This window comes from Schistocerca serialis, chromosome 4 (genome assembly GCF_023864345.2).
Source record: "Schistocerca serialis cubense isolate TAMUIC-IGC-003099 chromosome 4, iqSchSeri2.2, whole genome shotgun sequence".
In the NCBI taxonomy this organism is placed as follows: Eukaryota; Metazoa; Arthropoda; class Insecta; order Orthoptera; family Acrididae; genus Schistocerca; species Schistocerca serialis.
Window position 1 is genome coordinate 860,149,543 of NC_064641.1, and position 27,438 is coordinate 860,176,980.

The following is a 27,438-nucleotide window of genomic DNA, read 5'->3' on the forward strand; positions in this document are numbered from 1 at the left end:
GACAGAGCAAAGGAAACAGGAGCACAGCCAAAGGATGAAGAGATTTTGGGAAGAGAAGAGGAAGAAAGGAAAGAAGTGAAAATTGTGTCATCATGTGATTTTCGAGTTCAAACACTGTCCATAAGGGCAACAATGAAATGAATGAATGAATGAATACCATATGACATAAGCGTATGAAAATAGGCGAAGTAGACTACTTTTCGTGTTGAAATGTCACTTATTTCAGATACTGTTCTAATGGTAAATAAAGTGGCATTTAGTTTCTGAACAAGATCCTGAACATGGGCTTTTGCAGAACAGCTTACTATCTATCTGTACGCCTAGGAACTTGAACTGTTCCGTCTCGCTTATAACATGCACATTCTGTCTGATTAAAATATCAGTTCTTGTTGAATTGTGAGTTAGAAACTGTAAAAACTGAGTCTTACTGTGATTTAGCATCAAATTATTTTCCACAAGCCACGAACTTATTTCATGAACTACATTATTTGATAATGTTTCAATATTACACACAAGATCCTTCACTACCAAGCTGGTGTCATCAGCAAACAGAAATAGTTTTGAATCACCTGTAATACTAGAAGGCATATCATTTATATAAATAAGAAACAGCAGTGGCCCCAGCACCGATCCTTGGGGAACGCCCCATTTAACAGTGCCCCATTGGGACTGAACATCATTACCACTCTCAATATTGCGGAGAATTACCTTCTGCTTTCTGTTCTTAAAGTAAGAGGCGAACCAGTTGTAAGTTACTCCCCCTTACTCCATAATGTTCCAACTTCTCCAGTAATATTTTGTGGTCAACACAGTCAAAAGCCTTCGTTAAATCAAAGAAAACACCTAACGTTCGCAACCTTTTATTTAATCCATTCAAAACCTCACAGAGAAAAGAGACTATAGCATTTTCAGTTGTTAAGCCATTTCTAAAACCAAACTGTACATTTGACAGCAAATTATGTGAATTTAAATGCTGCAGTAACCTTGTATATACAACCCTCTCGATAACTTTAGCAAACACTGATGGCATTGAAATAGGTCTATAATTATCAACATTATCCCTGTATCCCTTTTTATAAAGTGGCTTCACTACCGAGTACTTTAATCGGTCAGGAAACCGACCACTCCTAAAGGAAAAGTTACAGATATGGCTAAGTACTGGGCTAACATACATGGAACAATACTTCAGTATTCTGCTAGATACCCCGTCATATCCATGAGAGTTCTTGGTCTTTAGTGATTTAATTATTAACTCAATCTCCCTCTTGTCAGTATCATGGAGGAGCATTTCAGGTAACAGTCTCGGAACACTTTTTTCTAAGAGCGCTATGTGATTCCCTGTTGGGACTAGGTTTCTATTTAGTTCACCTGCTATATTCAGAAAGTGATTATTAAATACTGTACATATATTCGACTTATCAGTAACACGGACATTCCCACTATGCACTGATTCTATATTCTCGACCTGTCTCTGCAGACCAGCCACTTCCTTTACGACTGACCATATGGTTTTAATTTTATCCTGAGACTTAGCTATTCTATCTGCATACCACATACTTTTTGCCTTCCTAACAACTTTTTTAAGCACCTTACAATACTGTTTGTAATGGACTACTGCATTTAGATTGTGACCGTTTCTAACGTTTTGATATAATTGCCACTTTGTTCTACAAGATATTCTTATACCTTTAGTCAGCCACCCAGGCTGCCTGTTTGTGCTAGTACCCTATTTTGAACGTTCTAACGGAAAGCAACTTTCAAAGAGCACGAGAAAAGTCTTGAGGAAAGCATTACATGAGTGAGATAAATAACTTTTTGTTATCCACAATGTGCAGTTTTCACCTAGGAGGCCATCTATGAATTAGCAAACAGCAGATTATGCATGTAACAGCTCATTTACTATACTAAACAATGGAAAATCCAGGCTGGAATAATGACAATATTATGAAAAGGCTAGATTGCTATTCACCATACAATGCAGATGTTCAGTTGCAGATAGGCACAACAAAAAGACTGTCATGGCACACCAGTCATGTGTATGAGTCGCATTTGCATGTGTGTGTGTGTGTGTGTGTGTGTGTGTGTGTGTGTGTTTGCCCAATTCAGAAGAAGGCCTTTTGACCAAAAGGTTACTTGTTTGACAGTCTTTTATGTTGTGCCTGCCACTCAACATCTACACTATATGGTGAGTAGCAATCCATCCTCATCCTTTATATAGGTTACATGCTAGGATTGATGAGCAAATTGAAAAATTTGATATCACTCACACAAATCTACAGTAATCTAGTGATCCCCAGGCAACAAAAGTTTTTTTACAGGTGGTGCACAGTTCACAACTTAGCAGACATAGCCCCTGTAAATTTTTGCACAATGTTTAACGGAGTAAGATCAAATGAGAGTTTTGACTACTAACATCCATGCATCAGATATGGACATTATGTTCAACTACCTCCTTGGTGGTACTTCAAAAGACTGTGCTATTTACTGGCAATGGGTTTTAACTCTCCTTAAACAAGGATCATACTTACAGAGTAGGGTTTCTTAATACAGCAGTGTCTACAATGTTAAACAGTGTATCAAATACTGACTACAATATTTTGGAGTTATTTGTCAAAAAATGATGCTTGTCTAACTCATTATTCAGAATTAATTAAAATAAACAGACTCACCTGGTTCACATCGTCGATTCTCTGTACATGATCCAAGTAGTTCTGACACCTTTGAAAATCCATGACACATATTATCACAGGAAACAGCACATTCCACCAACACCTCTCCTGGTCCACATACTGCAAACAAGATTAGACAAACGTAACACAGTTTAAGAATGTAGACAGGAACTTAAGATTGTTATCATTCATTTCCCATCATCAAAATAATAGCTAATAACATAATGACCCTATTCCATTTGTATTCCATTTTACTACATTTAAAAAACAATAGCACAAAAAATTACAAACATAAGACATTTGTTTATTCAGTGGTACTAGGTGTTAAATAGATCCTAACTTCATGAAAAACCTCAGGAAAGTGGAACAAGTTAAGACTTTTATTAACATAGAGAGAAACCAAGTCTGTAGATGAAACTGACAACAATAATTAATGGCAGGCTGATTTCTTATGTGGAAATAATAACAAAAATTATTTACTAGTTCTGTTCCAACTATGAGATGTTTGCTACTTTGAAAATGTGGCTGCATTTTGTATGTAACACTGGTTAACAGAGGACCAAAATAGAATATTTTGTTTTGCATGGTTATGTGACTGAAGACACTATATATGCGGAAAATAGAAGTAACTCCAACATTGGTTGTGGCCTTTGTTGGATTTTCAAATGCAAAGCAAGAATGTATTGTTCTGATCTGGCTGCAAAATTCAGCTGTGAAGGAAACAATGAACAGTATCTTACAATCACTAGTGCAAAAGTGGATATATAAATATATCTTTCAAATAAATTTCAACTCTGGATGAGACAAATTGAAAACAGAAGCAGATGTCTTCCTATGTGGTGATTTAAATATAGAGAAGACAATTAAAGAACATTTTTTGTAATCTTTTAATATCATTGAGTGCAAAAGAATACTGCTTTGTACACAGTAATTCTTGTTTATACAACATTCTTGTGAATGTTTCAAGAAATTTTTATGAGATCAGTTTTGCATCAGGTGGACGCCTGAGAAGCCATGATCCACCATACCTCTCAGTCTGAATTAAAACAACAGTCTCATTTCCAGTTACCTGTCAATAATGAATGAAGCATTAACACAGACAAGAGGTTAGAAATGGATTATATTAATTTCTTTGGACAAATATGTTGAGAATTCTGATAATTTTTTACAAGCAGTTATACCTTTGTGTGAGTGCTTTTCGGCATTATGGAAAATTGCTCTAAAAGTAAAATCAGAAAATTAGAAACTAAAAATGTATTCCTCTGTTGTGGTGCACTTTAGGGAAGAGAAGATCACATTGTACAGAATTTAAAAATGTTCTTATATGTGAGGGGCAGAGTCAAATAATGAGATATGCCTATCTGAAATACTACACAGACAGACTTCATCTAGCTCCTAATAAATGCAAGGTCACACTGGATGACATAAAGCAAGGATATACTCACCCACAGTGCCTGACTCACAGATAAATAAATTAAGGGCAAAATAACCCAATAGATAGAACTGCAACAAATTTTCTTTGTGCTGAGTTGCCTGGGAAGCATGGTTTCCCAAAGGATGTCATCAAGCCTATATATGTTGTAACAACTGTTACTGTCCTCAGACTCTAAATGTATGAATTGTTATTGGCAATCTAAATACATAATAATAATAATAATCAGTAGCTACTGTGCCTTTCAGCAGGTCCAGGCATGGTGCTTCTCCATCCCTAATGTCTTGTACATTTCACCTCAGTTCCAGATAGTTATCGCTTTCCTCCTGTACAATAACTGATATCTTCTTCTTCTTCTTCTTTTCTTTCACTTTGCCATCCCTTCAGTTCCTGCTAGAGTAAGCACTGTCCATGACCAAGCCAATTTTTCTTTCTTTATGTAACAGTATTGATGTGATTTCCACTCTCCCCACCTATGTTCAGTGCCTCCAGCAAACTTTTCTTGTCTTTTCTTAGTATCCAGGCCTCTGACTTGTATGAAGCTAAGCTCCATACATAGCATTTGGCCAATCTTTCCCTCAGAGTTTTATTCAGTGATCTGCACGGCAGTTTCCTTTCTTTTTGAACAATTGCTTGGCTATCACTATTCCTGATCATAGATCTGTGTTACATTTTAGGTCCATTGTCATAATATTTCCCAAGTATTTGAAATTTGCAACCATCTGTAGTTGTTTCTCACTTATTGTGATTTCCCCCTCCTCTTCTTTTCCTCTAAGTGTCATGTTTTTGGTATTTTTCTTATTAATTTTCATTCCAAATTCTTCAAATTTGCTGTTTAGGTCTTCCACCATTTCATTATGCACCTTCTCGGATTCTGCCAACACCACTATGTTGTCATAAATATTACAACTGCCTTCTACGTACACTTTTCTTGTTATACACTCCTGGAAATGGAAAAAAGAACACATTGACACCGGTGTGTCAGACCCACCATACTTGCTCTGGACACTGCGAGAGGGCTGTACAAGCAATGATCACACGCACGGCACAGCGGACACACCAGGAACCGTGGTGTTGGCCGTCGAATGGCGCTAGCTGTGCAGCATTTGTGCACCGCCACCGTCAGTGTCAGCCAGTTTGCCGTGGCATACGGAGCTCCATCGCAGTCTTTAACACTGGTAGCATGCCGCGACAGCGTGGACGTGAACCGTATGTGCAGTTGACGGACTTTGAGCGAGGGCGTATAGTGGGCATGCGGGAGGCCGGGTGGACGTACTGCCGAATTGCTCAACACGTGGGGCGTGAGGTCTCCACAGTACATCGATGTTGTCGCCAGTGGTCGGCGGAAGGTGCACGTGCCCGTCGACCTGGGACCGGACCGCAGCGACGCACGGATGCACGCCAAGACCGTAGGATCCTACGCAGTGCCGTAGGGGACCGCACCGCCACTTCCCAGCAAATTAGGGACACTGTTGCTCCTGGGGTATCGGCTTCTGCCTTGGTGCCAATGATGGTCGTATGCGTGTTTGCTGCCGTGCACGTGAGCGCCACAATCAGGACTGCATACGACCGAGGCACACAGGGCCAACACCCGGCATCATGGTGTGGGGAGCGATCTCCTACACTGGCCGTACACCACTGGTGATCGTCGAGGGGACACTGAATAGTGCACGGTACATCCAAACCGTCATCAAACCCATCGTTCTACCATTCCTAGACCAGCAAGGGAACTTGCTGTTCCAACAGGACAATGCACATGCGCATGTATCCCGTGCCACCCAACGTGCTCTAGAAGGTGTAAGTCAACTACCCTGGCCAGCAAGATCTCCGGATCTGTCCCCATTGAGCATGTTTGGGACTGGATGAACCGTCGTCTCACGCGGTCTGCACGTCCAGCACGAACGCTGGTCCAACTGAGGCGCCAGGTGGAAATGGCATGGCAAGCCTTTCCACAGGACTACATCTAGCATCTCTACGATCGTCTCCATGGGAGAATAGCAGCCTGCATTGCTGCGAAAGGTGGATATACACTGTACTAGTGCCGACATTGTGCATGCTCTGTTGCCTGTGTCTATGTGCCTGTGGTTCTGTCAGTGTGATCATGTGATGTATCTGACCCCAGGAATGTGTCAATAAAATTTCCCCTTCCTGGGACAATGAATACACGGTGTTCTTATTTCAATTTCCAGGAGTGTATCTCTGTACTCTACTAAGATCTATTCCAGATCAACAATGGATAGCGCAGGTGAAAGGAAAGCTAGAAAACATTTTGAAATAAATGTGCACAACAAGAGATCATGTGGCAGGCCCAGAAAGTGCTGCACAGATACAGTGAAATCAGACGTGGTGGAGAGAGAAGATTCTATTTGAAAGATGTACAGGAACAGGAGATCTGTGAAGTCAAGAGGAAATGGTGAGCACTTGTACACCACATCTGAGAAACTGGAGCTGGGAATGATAATGACTACAACTTTAGTTATTTCCTCAAGGTTTATAACATCAATCAACTTATTCTTTTTAGGATAGGCATGAGTCTATCCCACTTCACCTTATCAGAAGCTTTTTTCCAAATCAATAAAAACAGCAGGAAATTTTCTATTCTTTTCAATGTACTTCTCACCTAGTACCTGTAGTAGGCCTGTAGCATTTCTCATGCCTACCCCTATTCTGAAGCCACACAAGAGTAGGATTGTAGCAAGTGGAGCTATTTAATGTTACTGCTTTTGAACTTCAAATCTCTTGCAGTACTCTTTCCAGACCTCTTTTCCAATTCATACAAGTTTAAATGAGCATTTACGCTCATAAAATGGAACACTGATAATCATCTGGGTGCTCCATGAAACTTACTTCATCCAACATTCTATTCAAAAATCCACAATTCATGTTGAATTATTCCTTCTCAAGATCTTCATCCACAACAAAAATTATCATACTGTATACCTAGTACTTTCCAAATACACAGCAGGGCAACAAATCTCATCATAGACAATATCTTTCACTGACAGTCAATTTGGTCATCAAATGAACTTCATACCAATAAGCCTGACAATCCTATTACGCTCAACTCAAATGACTCACTACCCACATACAATTTTGCAAGCCAGAAAGATCGACCAGAGCCCCTGTTAAGTTTCTCCTAAGGATTTCAATTTTTCTTCCATTGGCCACAAGAATCTGAATTCATGGCCCTTCAAATGCCTTTGATTCTTCAGTTTCTGATAATATTGATTCTGTGCATCCCGAAAGTCTTGAAAATGTTTATCTGTTTCATATTTAATTAGAAATGATAATTATTCAACACTTTCAGATTTAAATGTAAGATTTTAGTTTTGAAGAATCTTTCTTTCTGATTTCTTCAAGGTTTGGTAACTGCCAATTTAATATAAACTCTACTCTAGTTTTTTCCACTTCATTTCGTTTGTTATCTGCGCAGCATGAAAAATAACACTGTGAACCAAAAATATGGAGGTTATTGATATTAGTTTTCCTATCAGCAAAATGCTCATACGCTGTACTACTATCAGCTGCTTTTATTACATGGTGGATTTACAGAATGGAATCACAGAATCATCAAAAGCTACTGTAACATGTATTTACCAATATACAGCCAGTTTTGATCAAGCAGATCACATTTACCATTACATCAGATTAAAGAAAGGCATGTGGTGTCAAGAACATAATCATTGTCAGCTGCAGCATCTGTCACTTATACATGCATCAAGTTTCTCATACATTTTCATGTATCACCATGTGCACAAATTGACATCGCATGATATAATTTGGTGAGATAGTATGCTGAACAATGTAACGCACTGTCAATATCTGCAATTAGTGACAAATAGAAAAATGTTCATTTGTGGATTGTTATCAATATATACACAATAATTGGGTAAACTTCGTTTCATTTAGGGATCGTTGCCCTCATGTATTTATTTATTTATTTATTTATTTTTGGGGGGGGGGGGGGGGGGAGGAGGGGGGCTGAAAATCTGTTTTCAATAGTATTTTATTTGCATTTTCTAGTGTAGAAGTATCTCATCAACATTAAATCAAACTGACATTATTTGTGTGGGCAAATCAAAGACTACTGTACAACAGGGACCAACCAAATGGAGCAGTGCAGCTGTTACGGCACTACCTTATATTCGGGAGGATAGGATTCACACTGTCTGGCCATCCTGATTTGAGTTTTCCAAAGTTCTCCTAGATCACTTCATGCAAATGTTGAGTTGTTTCTTTCATCAAGGCCATGGAAAACCATCAGTCCTATCCATATAGAACATACTTAAGTATTCTGGGTATATCTATATTTTGAGCTACTGATTTTTATTGTATTACCATGACTTTTACTGTACCATTGTGAGGCGATCCTTGGATAAAATAAACAAATAAATGATGCCAAGTAGTTTACAGTACATAGAGCAATTGAAGTATGACTTACAGTTTGGTGTAGTAGACTTCATAGGTTCCGCTGAAGAAGGTGTATCTTGAGGGACGGTTGTCGTTTCCGGTAATAATACCGATGTCCTTTGGGGTAGAACTGTAGGTATTCCTGAACAATAAATTAGTTGCTAGTGAAAAACAAGAAGAGAGTAGCAGCAAGAGATAAATTTCTACCACCATAAATTAGATCAATAATAGCAACAACTCTGTCTTTTGAATCATGGACCTGGAAAGCACTGAGCCACATGAATGTGCTTTGTAGTTACTGAAACAATGCATAGACTGTTTGTAAAGAATGCTGCAGTTCCTATACATCCACATACCCATCTACAAACTCAAGGCTTCAGAATTGCAATAGCATGCGCTTTATAGTTACTGAAACAATGCACAGACTGTTTGTAAAGAATGCTGCAGTTCCTATATATCCACATACCCATTTACAAACTCAAGGCTTCAGAAATGCAATAGCATCTCTGTCTTGAGTATTAAAGTATCCCCTGCAGTATGGCTCTGATATTGACAGGGCACTAAACTGCAACCACACTAACTATTTATTATCTCTTCATTGTCAGTGAAGTTTGGCTGCATCTGCTGCTTGCAGTTCAATAAATAAACAACTGTACCTAATTTCCTGAAATAAATATGTGCTATGATGGTGATGGGATAAGCTACTACAAATCACTGTAGCCAAGACAAACTATTCATAACAAAAGAACAGTTTATTCAAACAAGTTTTGTAAACAGTGTTCACTGTCCATACTGTGAGCCTGAACTGGCTACTAACTTGGCATTATCAATGAAGTTCTGCATCATGTGTGCTTATAACAAAAAAACAAAAACAGTTAAAATCAGTTTACAGGTCTGTAATTGCAGAATAAATACAAGTCCCTACTGTTTGTTGCACCACAAAAGAAATTTAAGTTCCAACTGTGGCTAACACACATAATTACTTGTCATAACTGATCCATAAGCCACATACAAATACAAGACCCAACTGTTTGTCAAGCCACAACTAAATACAAGTCTTGACTGTGGCCAACTTATCAACAAGCGAATAATGCAAACACTTGACCATATCCACAAATGGAAATATTCTTGGAACTGCACTAAAAAATTGACAAATGCTGAGATCAAACTGAATAAAATCAGAGTGCAAACTGTGTTTCGGGCACATAAGCAAATGAGTTTAAGATCAAACAGAAATGGGTACCCAATACACTGCACCAGTCTGGCATCTACTTTGCCCTCACGCCAGCCTCATGCTGGCTCTCATATACTCTCCTGCTGGACTTTCCATAACATCTGTCACTAGGCTTGGAATTTGCACAAGTACAAAATTTCAATTTCAGTATCCTTCACAGTAGCTGAACTTTAATGACATAGGAAGAGGCATACTTTCACAATGGTGACTTTGACATGTCGTAGTAAGTTGTGTGCGGATAGCTCACCCACAGTTAATAAAAACACAAACTGCACAATTTTACTGCACTATTAATATTGTCTATAATTTATTATTGTTGTTGTTGTGGTCTTCAGTCCTGAGACTGGTTTGATGCAGCTCTCCATGCTACTCTATCCTGTGCAAGCTTCTTCATCTCCCAGTACCTACTGCAATCTACATCCTTCTGAATCTGCTTAGTGTATTCATCTCTTGGTCTCCCTCTACGATTTTTACCCTCCACGCTGCCCTCCAATACTAAATTGGTGATCCCTTGATGCCTCAGAACATGTCCTACCAACCGATCCCGTCTTCTGGTCAAGTTGTGCCACAAACTTCTCTTCTCCACAATCCTGTTCAATACTTCCTCATTAGTTATGTGATCTACCCATCTAATCTTCAGCATTCTTCTGTAGCACCACATTTCGAATGCTTCTATTCTCTTCTTGTCCAAACTATTTATCGTCCATGTTTCACTTCCATACATGGCTACACTCCATACAAATACTTTCAGAAATGATTTCCTGACACTTAAATCTATACTCGATGTTAACAAATTTCTCTTCTTCAGAAAAGCTTTCCTTTCCATTGCCAGTCTACATTTTATATCGTCTCTACTTCGACCATCATCAGTTATTTTGCTCCCCAAATAGCAAAACTCCTTTACTACTTTAAGTGTCTCATTTCCTAATCTAATTCCCTCAGCATCACCCGACTTAATTCGACTACATTCCATTATCCTCGTTTTGCTTTTGTTGATGTTCATCTTATATCCTCCTTTCAAGACACTGTCCATTCCATTCAACTGCTCTTCCAAGTCCTTTGCTGTCTCTGACAGAATTACAATGTCATCGGCGAACCTCAAAGTTTTTATTTCTTCTCCATGGATTTTAATACCCACTCCGAATTTTTCTTTTGTTTCCTTTACTGCTTGCTCAATATACAGATTGAACAACATTGGGGAGAGGCTACAACCCTGTCTCACTCCCTTCCCAACCACTGCTTCCCTTTCATATCCCTCAACTCTTATAACTGCCATCTGGTTTCTGTACAAATTGTAAATAGCCTTTCGTTCCCTGTATTTTACCCCTGCCACCTTCAGAATTTGAAAGAGAGTATTCCAGTCAACATTGTCAAAAGCTTTCTCTAAGTCTACAAATGCTAGAAATGTAGGTTTGCCTTTCCTTAATCTTTCTTCTAAGATAAGTTGTAAGGTCAGTATTGCCTCACGTGTTCCAGTGTTTCTATGGAATCCAAACTGATCTTCCCCGAGGTTGGCTTCTACTAGTTTTTCCATTCGTCTGTAAAGAATTCGTGTTAGTATTTTGCAGCTGTGACTTATTAAACTGATAGTTTGGTAATTTTCACATCTGTCAACACCTGCGTTCTTTGGGATTGGAATTATTATATTCTTCTTGAAGTCTGAGGGTATTTCGCCTGTTTCATACATCTTGCTCACCAGATGGTAGAGTTTTGTCAGGACTGGCTCTCCCAAGGCCGTCAGTAGTTCCAATGGAATGTTGTCTACTCCGGGGGCCTTCTTTCGACTTAGGTCTTTCAGTGCTCTGTCAAACTCTTCATGCAGTATCGTATCTCCAATTTCATCTTCATCTACATCCTCTTCCATTTCCATAATATTGTCCTCAAGCACATCGCCCTTCTATAGACCCTCTATATACTCCTTCCACCTTTCTGCTTTCCCTTCTTTGCTTAGAACAGGGTTTCCATCTGAGCTCTTGATATTCATACAAGTCGTTCTCTTATCTCCAAAGGTCTCTTTAATTTTCCTGTAGGCAGTATCTATCTTACCCCTAGTGAGATAAGCCTCTACATCCTTACATTTGTCCTCTAGCCATCCCTGCTTAGCCATTTTGCACTTCCTGTCGATCTCATTTTTGAGACGTTTGTATTCCTTTTTGCCTGCTTCATTTACTGCATTTTTATATTTTCTCCTTTCATCAATTAAATTCAATACTTCTTCTGTTACCCAAGGATTTCTACCAGCCCTCGTCTTTTTACCGACTTGATCATCTGCTGCCTTCACTACTTCATCCCTCAAAGCTACCCATTCTTCTTCTACCGTATTTCTTTCCCCCATTCCTGTCAATTGCTCCCTTATGCTCTCCCTGAAACTCTGTACAACCTCTGGTTCTTTCAGTTTATCCAGGTCCCATCTCCTTAAATTCCCACCTTTTTGCAGTTTCTTCAGTTTTAATCTACCAATAGATTGTGGTCAGAGTCCACATCTGCCCCTGGAAATGTCTTACAATTTAAAACCTGGTTCCTAAATCTCTGTCTTACCATTATATAGTCTATCTGATACCTTTTAGTATCTCCAGGGTTCCTCCATGTATACAACCTTCTTTCATGATTCTTAAACCAAGTGTTAGCTATGATTATTTTGTGCTCTGTGCAAAATTCTACCAGGCGGCTTCCTCTTTCATTTCTTAGCCCCAATCCATATCCACCGACTATGTTTCCTTCTCTCCCTTTTCCTACACTCGAATCCCAGTCACCCATGACTATTAAATTTTCGTCTCCCTTCACTATCTGAATAATTTCTTTTATTTCATCATACATTTCTTCAATTTCTTTGTCATCTGCAGAGCTAGTTGGCATATAAACTTGTACTACTGTAGTAGGTGTGGGCTTCGTATCTATCTTGGACACAATAATGCGTTCACTATGCTGTTTGTAGTAGCTTACCCGCATTCCTATTTTCCTATTCATTATTAAACCTACTCCTGCATTACCCCATTTGATTTTGTGTTTATAACCCTGTAGTCACCTGACCAGAAGTCTTGTTCCTCCTGCCACCGAACTTCACTAATTCCCACTATATCTAACTTCAACCTATCCTTTTCCCTTTTTAAATTTTCTAACCTACCTACCCGATTAAGGGATCTGACATTCCACGCTCCGAACCGTAGAACGCCAGTTTTCTTTCTCCTGATAACGACATCCTCCTGAGTATTCCCCGCCCGGAGATCCGAATGGGAGACTATTTTACCTCCGGAATATTTTACCCAAGAGGACGCCATCATCATTTAATCATACAGTAAAGCTGCATGCCCTCGGAAAAAATTACGGCTGTAGTTTCCCCTTGCTTTCAGCCGTTCGCAGTACCAGCACAGCAAGGCCGTTTTGGTTATTGTTACAAGGCCAGAGCAGTCAATCATCCAGACTGTTGCCCTTGCAACTACTGAAAAGGCTGCTGCCCCTCTTCAGGAACCACACGTTTGTCTGGCCTCGCAACAGATACCCCTCTGTTGTGGTTGCACCTACGGTACGGCTATCTGTATCGCTGAGGCACGCAAGCCTCCCCACCAACGGCAAGGTCCATGGTTCATGGGGGGGAATTTATTATTAGCAGTGGTATATTGTAGTGATCAAGAATTTCCACATAAATTCTAGAACCACTCACCTTTCTACCATCTCGAACACACGATATTTTAAAAATAAGTGTGAGAGAACGTACATACTGCACAACACGTTTGTGTGTGTCACAACAAGCACAAGGTAGACACAATGGTCGAACAGCATTGACAAGTGTTTGCCACTCACGCCACGGAAGCCGTATTGGAAGAACAAGAAGTAATTATGTAGTATTCTTTGCTGTTTTAGGGACTCTGATGATTTTTAAAGAAAAATGAACAATTGGTTATAGACTTTTAAGTACTTCACATATTGTACTGGCTAGAGGCAAGACGGGTTCATAAATTATGTGGTTGTTAAACCAACTTTACTGCAGATGTATTTTATCGAGTCTAACACAAGACGAATCAGTTGTCTTGCATACTTTCGAATATTGATGTGAGAAATGGTAAATATGTTATTTGTGGAAGTTGAAGGAGAGAGAGTCTTATAAATTCCTGTTAACCAGCAGTATTCTTCGGAGAAGAAGTTTTTGGAGATTGACGTAGCCGGAAATCAAGATAAGAAGATCGGCTGCACATACCAAGTAAGTCAACTTATGGGAGAGTTGTGTGAATTTTGCAATCCAACTTCACACCACTTCTTATCATCCAAATCGTTAGAATAACCTTCTTATGGGAAATTGTCTCCTCTTCCAGTTGGTGCACTCACTTTTCTCTTAACTTTAAAAGAATTTGAATTACAGCCAGGCTGTTATTAATATACATACATACCAATTCAGAAAAATCAGTTTCATTTTTTTCCCTCTTGCGTTACTTTTTAGGGAAAGGAGGGAAGATGACAGCTTAGAACCAGTTTTCAATAATATTGTATTTGAATTTTTTAGTGCTGATGTGTATCCACTGCATTTGATTATAAAACTTCTTTCAACCACAAAGATAACTCTATCATTACGAATGAAACCCACACAACACTGGTGTAATATTCTACAACATTTATTATTTGTTAGACAAACTGGTTTTCAGCTGTTACATCATCATCAGGTGCAGGAATAAGTATGTGATGCAGTGAAACTTTGTTGAACTAAAGATTTTAAACTAGTGCAAGTACAGAGTATGTCCAATTCCAGAGACAAAAATGTTAATGTTGGAATTAGGTATAAAACAAGAGGGATTATTCCAGTGCAAATTTGATGTATGATTATTTACCTAATATAAAATAAGTGACACATTAACCAATGATCCATAGACAAATTACAACAGTTGTACACAGAAGAAAATAACTGAATATACTTTGATGACATATTCCAAGGGTGTGGCTGAACAAAATAATCTTGTCAGTAATAGTTTTTAAATTAATAACCTGATAAGATATAATAGTGATATTAAGCAGGTGAGTGAAGCAACTGTGATTATACAAAGTAATTTTTTAAACACAACATGATCCGGATGTGATTATGAGTAGTATCCATAGCTAAAAGTGGCAAGTAAGGGAACTGTGTCTGGTCATCCACAACCAAGCTTAGGTTGATGGACATGTGTTTATTAATTTCCATTATTTCAAAGTAGTTCATCTTGTTTCCTTTATGGATGTGATATAAGATCCCAGTATTTGTGTGTGTTTCATTCATAATGTATAAAATTGTATACCAAGAACCAATGGAACAGTCAATCAATTCAATAACTATAACTATATCTCTGCTGGAAGTATCACTTTGCCACGAAGAAAAATGATCCTAATCCTACTCCTAATGATCCGACTCCTCAAGGCACCATCCAAATTGAACCCTGCCTGGAACAGTTCCGTCCTCCGTCACAGCGGGACCCACCTCCTCTTCCTCAAAATCACCCTCTCCAAACCTTCCAGGAATTTCTGACTTCCAGCCTTGCATCTCAATCCTTCTTAAAAAACCTTAATCCTACACCCAACATCACCACTGCTGAAGCCCAGGCTATCCGTGATCTGAAGGCTGACCGATCCATTGTCATTCTTCCGGCGGACAAGGGTTCCACGACCGTGGTACTTGATCGTCGGGAGTATGTGGCTGAGGGACTGCGTCAGCTTTCAGACAACACCACATACAAAGTTTGCCAAGGTAACCCCATTCCCGATGTCCAGGCGGAGCTTCAAGGAATCCTCAGAACCTTAGGCCCCCTGCAAAACCTTTCACCTGACTCCATCAACCTCCTGACCCCACCGACACCCCGCACCCCTACCTTCTACCTTCTTCCTAAAATCCACAAACCCAATCATCCCGGCCGCCCCATTGTAGCTGGTACCAAGCCCCCACAGAACGTATCTCTGCCTACGTAGATCAACACCTTCAACCCATTACATGCAGTCTCCCATCCTTCATCAAGGACACCAACCACTTCCTTGAACGCCTGGAATCCTTACCCAATCTGTTACCCCCGGAAACCATCCTTGTAACCATTGATGCCACGTCCTTATACACAAATATTCCGCACGTCCAGGGCCTCGCTGCGATGGAGCATTTCCTTTCACGCCGATCACCTGCCACCCTACCTAAAACCTCTTTCCTCATCACCTTAGCCAGCTTCATCCTGACCCACAACTTCTTCACTTTTGAAGGCCAGACATACCAACAATTAAAGGGTACAGCCATGGGTACCAGGATGGCCCCCTCGTACGCCAACCTATTCATGGGTCGCTTAGAGGAAGCCTTCTTGGTTACCCAAGTCTGCCACCCAAAGTTTGGTACAGATTTATTGATGACATCTTCATGATCTGGACTCACAGTGAAGAAGAACTCCAGAATTTCCTCTCCAACCTCAACTCCTTTGGTTCCATCAGTTTCACCTGGTCCTACTCCAAATCCCATGCCACTTTCCTTGACGTTGACCTCCACCTGTCCAATGGCCAACTTCACACGTCCGTCCACATCAAACCCACCAACAAGCAACAGTACCTCCATTATGACAGCTGCCACCCATTCCACATCAAACGGTCCCTTCCCTACAGCCTAGGTCTTCGTGGCAAACGAATCTGCTCCAGTCCGGAATCCCTGAATCATTACACCAACAACCTGAAAACAGCTTTCGCATCCCGCAACTACCCTCCCGACCTGGTACAGAAGCAAATAACCAGAGCCACTTCCTCGTCCCCTCAAACCCAGAATCCCCCACAGAAGAACCACAAAAGTGCCCCACTTGTGACAGGATACTTTCCGGGACTGGACCAGACTCTGAATGTGGCTCTCCAGCAGGGATACGACTTCCTCAAATCCTGCCCTGAAATGAGATCCATCCTTCATGAAATCCTCCCCACTCCGCCAAGAGTGTCTTTCCGCCGTCCACCTAACCTTCGTAACCTGTTAGTTCATCCCTATGAAATCCCCAAACCACCTTCCCTACCCTCTGGCTCCTATCCTTGTAACCGCCCCCGATGCAAAACCTGTCCCATGCACCCTCCCACCACCACCTACTCCAGTCCTGTAACCCGGAAGGTGTACACGATCAAAGGCAGAGCCACGTGTGAAAGCACCCACGTGATTTACCAACTGACCTGCCTACACTGTGACGCATTCTATGTGGGAATGACCAGCAACAAACTGTCCATTCGCATGAATGGACACAGGCAGACAGTGTTTGTTGGTAATGAGGATCACCCTGTGGCTAAACATGCCTTGGTGCACGGCCAGCACATCTTGGCACAGTGTTACACCGTCCGGGTTATCTGGATACTTCCCACCAACACCAACCTATCCGAACTCAGGAGATGGGAACTTGCCCTTCAGTATATCCTCTCTTCTCGTCATCCGCCAGGCCTCAATCTCCGCTAATTTCAAGTTGCCACCACTCATACCTCACCTGTCTTTCAACAACTTCTTTGCCTCTACACTTCTGCCTCGACTGACATCTCTGCCCAAACTCTTTGTCTTTAAATATGTCTGCTTGTGTCTGTATGTGTGGATGGATATGTGCATGTGTGCGAGTGTATACCTGTCCTTTTTTCCCCCTAAGGTAAGTCTTTCCGCTCCCGGGATTGGAATGACTCCTTACCCTCTCCTTTAAAACCCACTTCCTTTCGTCTTCCCCTCTCCTTCCCTCTTTCCTGATGAGGCAACAGTTTGTTGCGAAAGCTTGAATTTTGTGTGTATGTTTGTGTTTGTTTGTGTGTCTATTGACCTGCCAGCGCTTTTGTTCGGTAAGTCACCTCATCTTTGTTTTTATATACAATAACTATATCAGATTTTTCAGTTTAATATAGCAGCATATTTATTTATAAAAAGAGTGGTAGTACATTTATTTCAATAATTACCTGCTCTGAGAGCACTCCTCAAGTTCCTTGATGGGACACACTACATTTGTTTAAAGCAAAATCAGGAAACACATCACTGCATCTGTAGCTAACTGATAATGATATGTACACAGATGGACTTAGTTTCCTGAGTTAGTATTCTTATTTTTATAACTATACACTCTCTCAGACACAAATAACCACACAACAACCAAAACACAGCCACAACAGTTGTGGTAATGTAGACATTTAATGAGATGTGTCAGAACTTCCTTAGCTATCCAGGTACAAATCATCATGACCTGCCCTCACAGCTCTACTTTTGTCAATAACTCTCTCCCACTTTTGTTTGAACATTGCCTATGAAGGGCGAAGTACTGGGTCCAAGCCCTGGTCCATCAAACATTTTTAACTTGCCAGTAAATTTCGAAACAGCACACACTATGCTGCAGTGTGAAAGATTCATTCAACATTCAAGATTTTATGAGAGATGGCTCAGGCTGAGAGAAGTGTACAAACTTTGTTTAAGGCAGTAGTGGTGTGGCAAAGGACAAGAAATAATATAACCCTTATGCAAACCATATTCTAACCATAATTAAATTTCCTTCAAAGGCCAAAAGTGGAACACAATTTGTTGAATTGTCATGAGTTTACATGTCACTATCATATGATAACTCACTATGCGTCACCTGCAGGAATCTTTTCCATCTGTTCCTTTATGCAACTACTGGAAACACTACTGCAATTTTAGAGAATGAGATACAAAGTTTAGAAAATTTGGAAGTGTATATAGAAATCTAGCTCCAATGTTTAGCTAAGGAATGAGTTACAGAAGCAACACATATTCTTATGCTTTTTTCCCCCAAGATCTTGGATGCATAACATCTGTTACAGGGATGGTGGACACCAAAGGCATAAAAGTCATCAAGAAAGCTATCAGGAGTTTTGGTTAAGCTGACAGACAATCACTAACAACCTATTCAATAGACAAATTGATAATAATTAGTTTGAATCTGACAATACACAAAACAGCTGTGGTTAGTGCTCAAAGGCATCATAAACCATAGTATAGATAAATATGTCCTGGGTAAAATATTAAAAGACAGCAGAGATTCACCTTGACTTAATATGTAGTACCATTTGGAAAATGTTGCGAAATAGAGGCTACTACACTTACATTACAAAAGATGATGTAGGGAAACAGAGAAGAAACATAATGGTAACTTATGAATTTATAAGAAAGGCTATGTGTGAATGCAACAATAGTTACCACTGACAGATCCTTGAGAAAATTCTATCAGAAAATCCTAAAAAAAATTCACAGCCCAAGTAAAGTCAGTGAATGGATCTAACTAAAACTTTCATTCAATCTTTGAAGGACCAGCTTTATGTTGAAAATTAAGACAGCAGACAGTAAGGCAGACTACTGTTTTTGAAAATGGACTCACATTTGAAGTTACTACATTTGAATTTACAACTATGTTTAACCATGACATAGATTAATAAGAGTTATCGAAATAAGTACACATGATACTGAAAAATGATTCAAACTACTAATACTAATTAAGAAAAAAAACAGATTCCTGTTACATTTTATATTGAATATGTTGTGAGTTGAATTAGTTTCTTTCCTTATTCATTTTGATCAATAATTAATCTTTCCATGTGAACAGAATAAGAATGCACATCACTCTGATGCACAAAAAGAATAAAAGAATGTATGCATAAAATTCAGAGCAATATTAGCAATGTTCACCTGTTGTAGGATGCTATAACATATCTTAAGCCCTATATAATGGAAACCCCAGGTTGGAATATCGACAATATAAAGAAAAACAGGCACGATAGAAACACTGTTACACATTTAGCTTTTGGCCAAAGCCTTCTTCACAAAAGGAAACACACAGAGATTCATTTACACAAGCAAGTGCATCTCATGCAAACATGACTGCCATCTCTAGCAGCTCGGACTGGAATACTTGTATTTCCTTTTCTGAAGTAGTATTTGCCTGAAAGTGTAATAGTCTTTTGCTTATGCCTCTCTCCAACTCAACATATCATCTTTATGATGAATAGCAATCTCCTTTTCCTTATATTGTTACAACCTAAACAGCTATTCTGGAAGACACAAAATGACAAAAAACTAGAGTTCGTGTCAGGAAGTTCAGTGATGAAGATGTAGATCACTATTGCTCTCTCTTTAGAGAAGAGCAAACTGGACTGATGTTTATAGTTCAAATAATACAGATGACAACAATATTATGAAAAAGATAAGATTGCTACTCAACATACATAGATGTTGAATAACAGGCATGCACAATAAAAAGATTGCTACACATCTGAATTTTCAGATAGAAGGCCTTCTTCTAGGTAAAATGCACACACACACACACACACACACACACACACACACACACATGCAAGCACAGTTCTGACACACATGACCACCATCTCTGACCACTGAGGCCTGATTGCGAGCAACAGCGCCTGATGGGAGAAGCAATCCATGGGTGTTTGGGGTAAGGAGGAGGCTGGAGAAGGGAGAGGGAGGGACAGTTGGGCAGGGGTAGGGGAGGGTAAAGTGCTGCTTTTGGAAGCTTGCAGGGACATTGAGGAGACAGGGAGGGCAGCTAGGTGCAGTCAGGAGGTTTTTTGGGGGGGGGGGGGGGGGGGGAGGTGGAAAAGGAGAGAACCAGATGAAGGGGAAAAAAGGCTGGTGAGTCCATGAAGGCTGAGGCCGGAGGGTTATGGGAACATAGGATATATTGCTTGGACGGTTCCCACCTGTGTTGATAGAAGAATCCATACAGTGCAGGCTGTGAAGTAGTCACTGAAGTGAAGCATGTTGCGTTGGGAAGTACGTGCAGCAACTGGGTGGCCCAGCTGTCTCTTGACCACAGTTTGTCAGTGGCTGTTAATGTGGACAGACATGCCCAGAAACAAAGCAGTACAGAAGTTGCAGCTTTGTTTGTAGACCGTATGACTACTTTCACAAGTAGCCCTGCATCTGATGAGATAGCTGATGCTTGTGACTGGAATGAAGTATGTAGTGGTGGGGGAATGTGTGGGACAGATCTTGCATCTAAGTCTACTGCAGGGACATGAGCCATGAGGCAAGTGGTTGGAAGCAGGAGTGGAATAGGGATGGCTCATATCCCGGTAACAAACAGATCAGAAGCAGACAAGTCTGGCAAATGAGGCAGGCACATGCATTTGATTTTTGTACTTTCTTATGTCCTTCTGTTGTGGCTTCATGAATATGAGATTTGTGGCACTTAGCTCCAACTTGCTGGTAAAAACAATACTGCTCTGTGTAATCCTTTAATTATGGGTAGAACGTCTCAAAAATTTGGAGATAAGCTTTTGTATTGCCTCAGTAATCAGAGGAAGTGGAGGGGGGGGGGGGGAGAGCATAGGGTTCTATTCTATGCCCCCCCCCCCCCCCCCCCCCCCCCACATAACACATGCATCACAGTATGGAATAGATATTTGATAAATAAATATGCACTTAACAAGACACTCTCACGAAAGAACTACTTACCACAGTCACAAAAGAAACGCACAGCATAGTCTTCACAGAGCCTCCCATCAGCTTGTAGACGGTTGTCACACTGGAGTCCAATCTTTGGTTCACATGTTGCTGTTGTAGATGACTCAGATACATCGACCAATCTGTCCCCACTACAGATATAACGATCACAATGAGTTAGAAACACAAAAAAGTTTTTAAAAGATGTAGCACATTTAAAATAGCATACTTATCAGCAAAACACAGAACTGTTTGCTGTAGTTTTCATTAGTCTGAAATCATCATTTCATTTGTTACCACTTGGTTAGTATGTAACTGTTTAGCACAGTACTACCAATATAAATAACATAAACAAATTATAGAAAATATCTAATGTCATGTGCAGAATAAAATAACACAAATTAAATTAAATAGAGAAAACAGGCATTGATTAGTCAATGAAAGAACTAGGAGTCTTACAGAAGATTCTTTCAACACTGAAAACACAAACTGTTGTGTTTACATAAAATCTTGTGGTTATGTGCTTCCAGTTTGTCATTGTTACTGAAGAGAAGACAAAGTCAAAAGGTTTAAAATAGTATGGGCATCCTGCAGTTCTGTAAGAGGTTTATGGGGTCTTTCAAGTGTGATCAGTTTCCAGAAAGATTTAAGTACTCTTTAGTCAAACCATTTTATAAAAAGGGAGGAAAAAACAATGCAAATAACTATACACCAATCTCAATTCTGAGAATGTTGTATAGAACAAGAAGCAACATTTTAAATTATACAAATGTATCAGGCTTGCAATTTACCTTTGAAAGGAGTATTAACAGAAAATGCAAATTATTCCTTTGTGTGTATGGCATGTTTGATGGCAGCACGTATCTTCTTCAGTACAATAAAAGCATTCGATTGCCCAAAGTTTGCTATATTTTTGCTTAATTTGGAGAATTACTAATTAACGGAAATGCTCTCCAAAGCAACCTTTTCACACATAGCAAATAAGAACCAGAATGATGATCTTCAGTGGGAACAAACGGGATACCAGTTTGAATCTGACTGGTGTACTCTAGCAAGTAGGTAAAGGAAGTGGGGGACTGGGGGGGAGTGAAGGAAGGGGGCAGGGCGATAGAACACATATTGTTCAGTAACTGGAATGTAAAAAAGCATACACATTTACTGACATACAAATCTCACAAAGTGAATTCTTGTTATTACTGGAAAAATCTTCATTGGAAGTACCACCATCAACATCTTGTGCAGAAACCAAGGGCTGTTATCTTCATTATAAGAATAATCACCACCTTCATTGACTATGAAATGAGAAAACTTGTTTACTTTGTCTATTTTCAATCTTATTATATCCCATGGCCTCACATTTTGCTGCAACTCTACACATTAACAAAAAATGATCTTTTGTCCAGAGGATAAACTTAGTGGTGAAAAATTTGCACACTTATATACATACTTCTTTGTGGTATTTATAGTTAATAATATGAATTCATCCCTTCTTTATGCATTAAGGTAAAGAAGCGTATCAGCTGGTAACTCTGTGACCACTGTGCTGTTTTTGACATAAAGAAAAGGTGTATATACTTCACTTACAAATTCAGAAAATGAGAGCAATGAAAGCAGAATAGAAAGTAAGTGCGTTTAAATGAGTAATATATTATAATATACAACTTGCAAAGTGCAGTAGATAAACAAAATTGTTATTTTGTACAGTGCAGCTGCAACTTCCACAGTGCAGTCAATGTTTCTCAGGAAGGCTAATTGAAGATGTAGATATGTATTACGCCCAAAACACATATTGATATAAATAAAAATATATAAAAAACTGGGCAATTGTCATATTTCTTAAAATAGTATTATCCACAGTCACAGAGCTCAGCAAACAGTAAAATGGATAAGTTAAGTTTAAGACTATTAAATGATAGGTTGATATCACATAACAGTTCTTTTAGTAAATAATTCCATTAGATACTTGGTCAAACTTACGATTTCTTATTCTGTTATGTTTTATATGTCAACATATTGACAGTAACTATTTTCATTTCACGTTTCTCCAATGTGTTTTGTATTTAAAAAAAAAATTACGGGATATAAATAAATGAAGCATGAAAGTACGGCACAAAATACTATGGCATTCTGATCAAGACATTGTTAATTTTTGGAATGTGTGTGTGTGTGTTTACAAGGTGAACATTAATAGAACTGACAAACTGCAGGAACAGATTCCTGACATGAAACAGAAGATAAAAGGTCCTATGAACATGTATCCAGATATGCACTATTTCCTTGGTATGTGTTGTTGATTAATAAAGGTCCCTCCAACCAGATTCCATGTATTCCTTGTGTATTACAGGCCATGTGATTGAAGCAGCACACTGCAAGCAGCAAAATGGTCAGGTATCCACGTTGGGAACAAGTCAAGATGATGTTTGAGTACAGCCAAGGAGATGGAAATGGTCAAGAGGCAGCATGGCCATACCAAAACAAGTACCCTCACAGATGTCAACCAAATCACACAACATTTGAAGCCATTTTTGGGCATTTGAGTGATCATGGCTCTGAATTGAAGAAAGGCAGCAGACTGCACATACACCAGATTTGGAGGACCGGGATATCTTATTATGTGTATATTGCATGACAACACATGCATTTCATTCCACAGAGGCCACTTTGAACATCTGTTGTAGTATGGATGTGATGCAGCTCTGTACTGTGTTCCAGGATGATTTGTTGTCATTGCAGAGTTGTGAAAACAACTTATAAGATGTACATCAACAACAGCAAAACTGGGGTAATAGAACATATTTGAATTAAATCAAGCTGGGGAATTAGATTAGGAAATGAGATTCTAAAAGTAGTAGATGACCTTTGTTAGCTGAACAGCAAAACAAGTGACAATGACAGAAGTAGGGAGGACGTAAAGTAGACTGGCAATAACAATCAAAGTATTTCCGAAACAGATAAATCTTTAAATTAAATGTAAATTTAAATTTTAGGAACTCTTCAGTGGGAGTATTTGTCTGGAGCATAGCCTTCTACAGAAGTGAAACATGTATGATAAACTGTTCAGATGAGAAGAGAAAAGAAGCTTTTGAAAAGTTGTGCCAGAAGAGAATACTGAAGATTAAATGGGTAGTTTCAGTAACTTATGAGGAGGCATTCAACAGAATTGTGAAAAAAAGAAATTTATTGCACAGCATGACTAAAAGATTGATTGAGAGAACATATCCAGAGAATTCAAAGAATGGTAAATTTGGCGTGGAGGGAACAGTAGGGGTAAAAATTGAAGAGGGAGAACAAGGCTTGACTATAACAATCAGATTCAGATTGATGCAAGCTGGAGGGTTGCAACAAATCAATCTTCAGACTGATTATAAGTTCATATGTTTTAAGTTCAGTAATTTTAATAAACTTCCATAACAATACACTAGATATACTAGTAAATCTTGCATATATTAATACATTACAAGATAATCTATTAATTTCAAATACCTGCGATATTTGCACTGTATGTCTGTCAGATGGCGGATATCACACATAAGTGAACCAGAGGTCTGAAGATCTGAGACCAGTTCAAAGTCTCCATCCTCAGTGTGTGTCTTATTGTACCACTGTGTCCATCCTTGGTCACACACTGTTCGTACTGTGGTTGCCTCTGTAGTCTGGTGCACAGCAACCGTTGTAGTCACCATTGTTGGCATTGTTGGAACTGCAAAACGAAGTACGTAAAAAAGAAAACAATTAAGCAAGGTCTCACAATCTTTACATGCAGATTAGTCATTATGTCTTGAATATCCGTAATTCAAAACTGTGTGATAAACGTGACAGAAAATGCAGTTATCACATGGAGCACTAGTACAGGAGGTAAGTAAGGAACTGGTAAAGTCATACTCAAAGAAACATCCTATCAATAATTTAAAGCAGTTTAGATAAACCAGCATGGACAGTGCAAGTTTGATGTAGTTGCCTTCCTAAGCGAATGTCAAAAAGTGTGACAATTGCACGATACTGCAAAGACAAACTTGAATATTTTTCATAGTAAATTTTTAAATAATAACATTAAATGAGGATACGTGACTGTTGGAGAAAGTTCAGTATTATTTTGCTGAATATGGTCATTTTATGCTGTATATATTCTTTGGTGTAAATATTTTTTATGATAGGAGGTTACTCATATCAGTTCAAGTGTGTAAAAGTAACCAAATAATTTTTGGGAACATGATGGAAAAAAGAAGGTTAAACTGAAGATGTTTCATTACATTTCGTCAAGTCAGTCTATGCATTATAACAAAGACTGCTGGGTGTGACTGAACATACAGTATTCTAAAACTCTTGGATTGTAAAAAGCAGGCAACAGAAAAATTCCTGGACATGGCGGAAAACTATGGCTATTGAGGATTATCTAATGCACAGAGTCAGTTGTTTCCAAACAACCATAGGTAATGAGTTAGTATAAAAACTACAGTCAACACAACTAGATTATAATTTGTGGTATTCAAAGCAGTCTTTGACAGCTATTTATTAGTTTACCACTGCTTCCCCAACAAAATTTTACAGTTTAAAGAACGAATGACTTCAAGGGGAAAATCTCTAAGAAAGATCTGTGGTACTGAAGGATGCAATTCTGATGGTTCTGAAAAACTACCATTATTTATCATTGGGCAGAGTTTTCAAAATGTAAGAACATTATCAGCTGAATGTACAGTGAACAAATTATTGTTGATGGAGGTCACTATGTTAGCTGACTGGACTGTCAACTTGAATTAAGAGTTACATGTACTGTATACCGTACAGTGCGAATCTAAAATGGTAATTAGAGATTGTAAGAAGCACTGTGTATTTGCTCAGAAGATATTTTTAACAGCCAAGATTGCATTTAATACTATGTATTGCTGATGACATGTTTCAAAAGTAAAACTGTTATCTTCTGATGGAACAGGACATACAAAACTTTTTTGATTATAATCTTAATTGTTGAAACTGGTCATTAGAAATAAATAGTACTGAATGCAAATTTGACTATGAAAAGTTTACCAAAAGAGTAAATTTCACCAAGAAATCAAATTACTGTACTGTGATAAAATTATTTTGGTCCCCCCCCCCCCCCCCCCCCACTTTCATGTTAAATGTTTTTAATTGTAATATCACATCACACCTAGCAGAAAAATATGGTGTACCGGTACTCAATTCAGAAAATTTTCATACAGACCTTTTGTGAGTAACATATTAAAATCAGATATGCTGCTATGTAAGCATGGTATCTGTGACAAAAATGCAGACACCACTCATCAGTGGCTCAGTGGAGTACTCAGCTGAAAGCTTGAGAATTCTCAGCCACTTGACAAAGCTGGAAGCTCGAGAGAATTTTTCCGGTACATATTGTCATGAAACTGTGCATTCTTAGATATTAAAATCAGTTTTTAGACAAATAATAAAATAAAGGATACAGTAATTCAAAGCATCCAAAACATCAGCAACCTCAGACGTACAAGCACCACCGCAATTCATGTCTGAAGATATACTCAGGTGAAACATACAAGAATTTCAGTATATAATTATGCAAACAAATGGATGTTCTTTGTAACTGACATACCAAAAAATCTACAAATAATGCATCTGACCAACAAAAATTGAAAGCTGAAATTGTTAACAGAAAAAGTAATGTATTCACATAAGTGCACATTTTCTAATGACATGTGACATTCTGAATACTCAGACTGAGTTATCCAATAAGATTTCCCATCAGTACTTCATAACTTACTAATACCATTCACTCCATTAACTAGAAATTTTTTCCTATTCTCTTTTTAAAATATGAAACTATAATAACAGTACAAAACTTCTGCCACTAAATGTATGATATGCCACATTAATATCCCCCCCCCCTCCAACCCCGCCACCCGCCAGTCACAGTCGAACGATATTTGGTTTGACTGTGCCGTGACACTGTGTTCTGTGCTTTCATGAAGAACATATGCGCTTTCGTAATTGTATACCATTCGGATAAATAAAGAATATTTCCACAACGTATTGTGTCTTGCATATTCTGCACCATACCTGCACCATATGGATCTACACTGGTGACATGCAATGACCATGAATTACAGCAAATACAAACCAAACTGGATACCACACATCAAAAACGTGGCCATTGTGTAAGCACTGCGCATCACAATTCATGAATTACAAAAAAGCACGCAGTGTTGCAATGTACAGTGCTCCACAACTGACTCTCCAAAGAAGTGTATTCATAAAAGTGACAATGAAACTTGCCAGTGAAGTGCATCAGCAACTGTCGATA

At 39.0% G+C, this 27,438-nt stretch overlaps 1 protein-coding gene across 1 annotated transcript in view; it reads right to left on the reverse strand.

Annotated features, from left to right (window-relative positions):
• The window catches only part of LOC126473497 (hemocytin), a 568,134-nt gene that overhangs the window by 256,776 nt on the left and 283,920 nt on the right, over positions 1–27,438 (reverse strand). Inside the window, exons 36-39 of the mRNA XM_050100583.1 lie at positions 24,630–24,846; positions 21,159–21,298; positions 8,543–8,653; positions 2,670–2,789 (exon numbers count right to left, since the gene is read on the reverse strand). Coding sequence (XP_049956540.1) covers positions 2,670–2,789; positions 8,543–8,653; positions 21,159–21,298; positions 24,630–24,846 — 588 coding nt within the window. The remainder of the gene's footprint in view (positions 1–2,669; positions 2,790–8,542; positions 8,654–21,158; positions 21,299–24,629; positions 24,847–27,438) is intronic.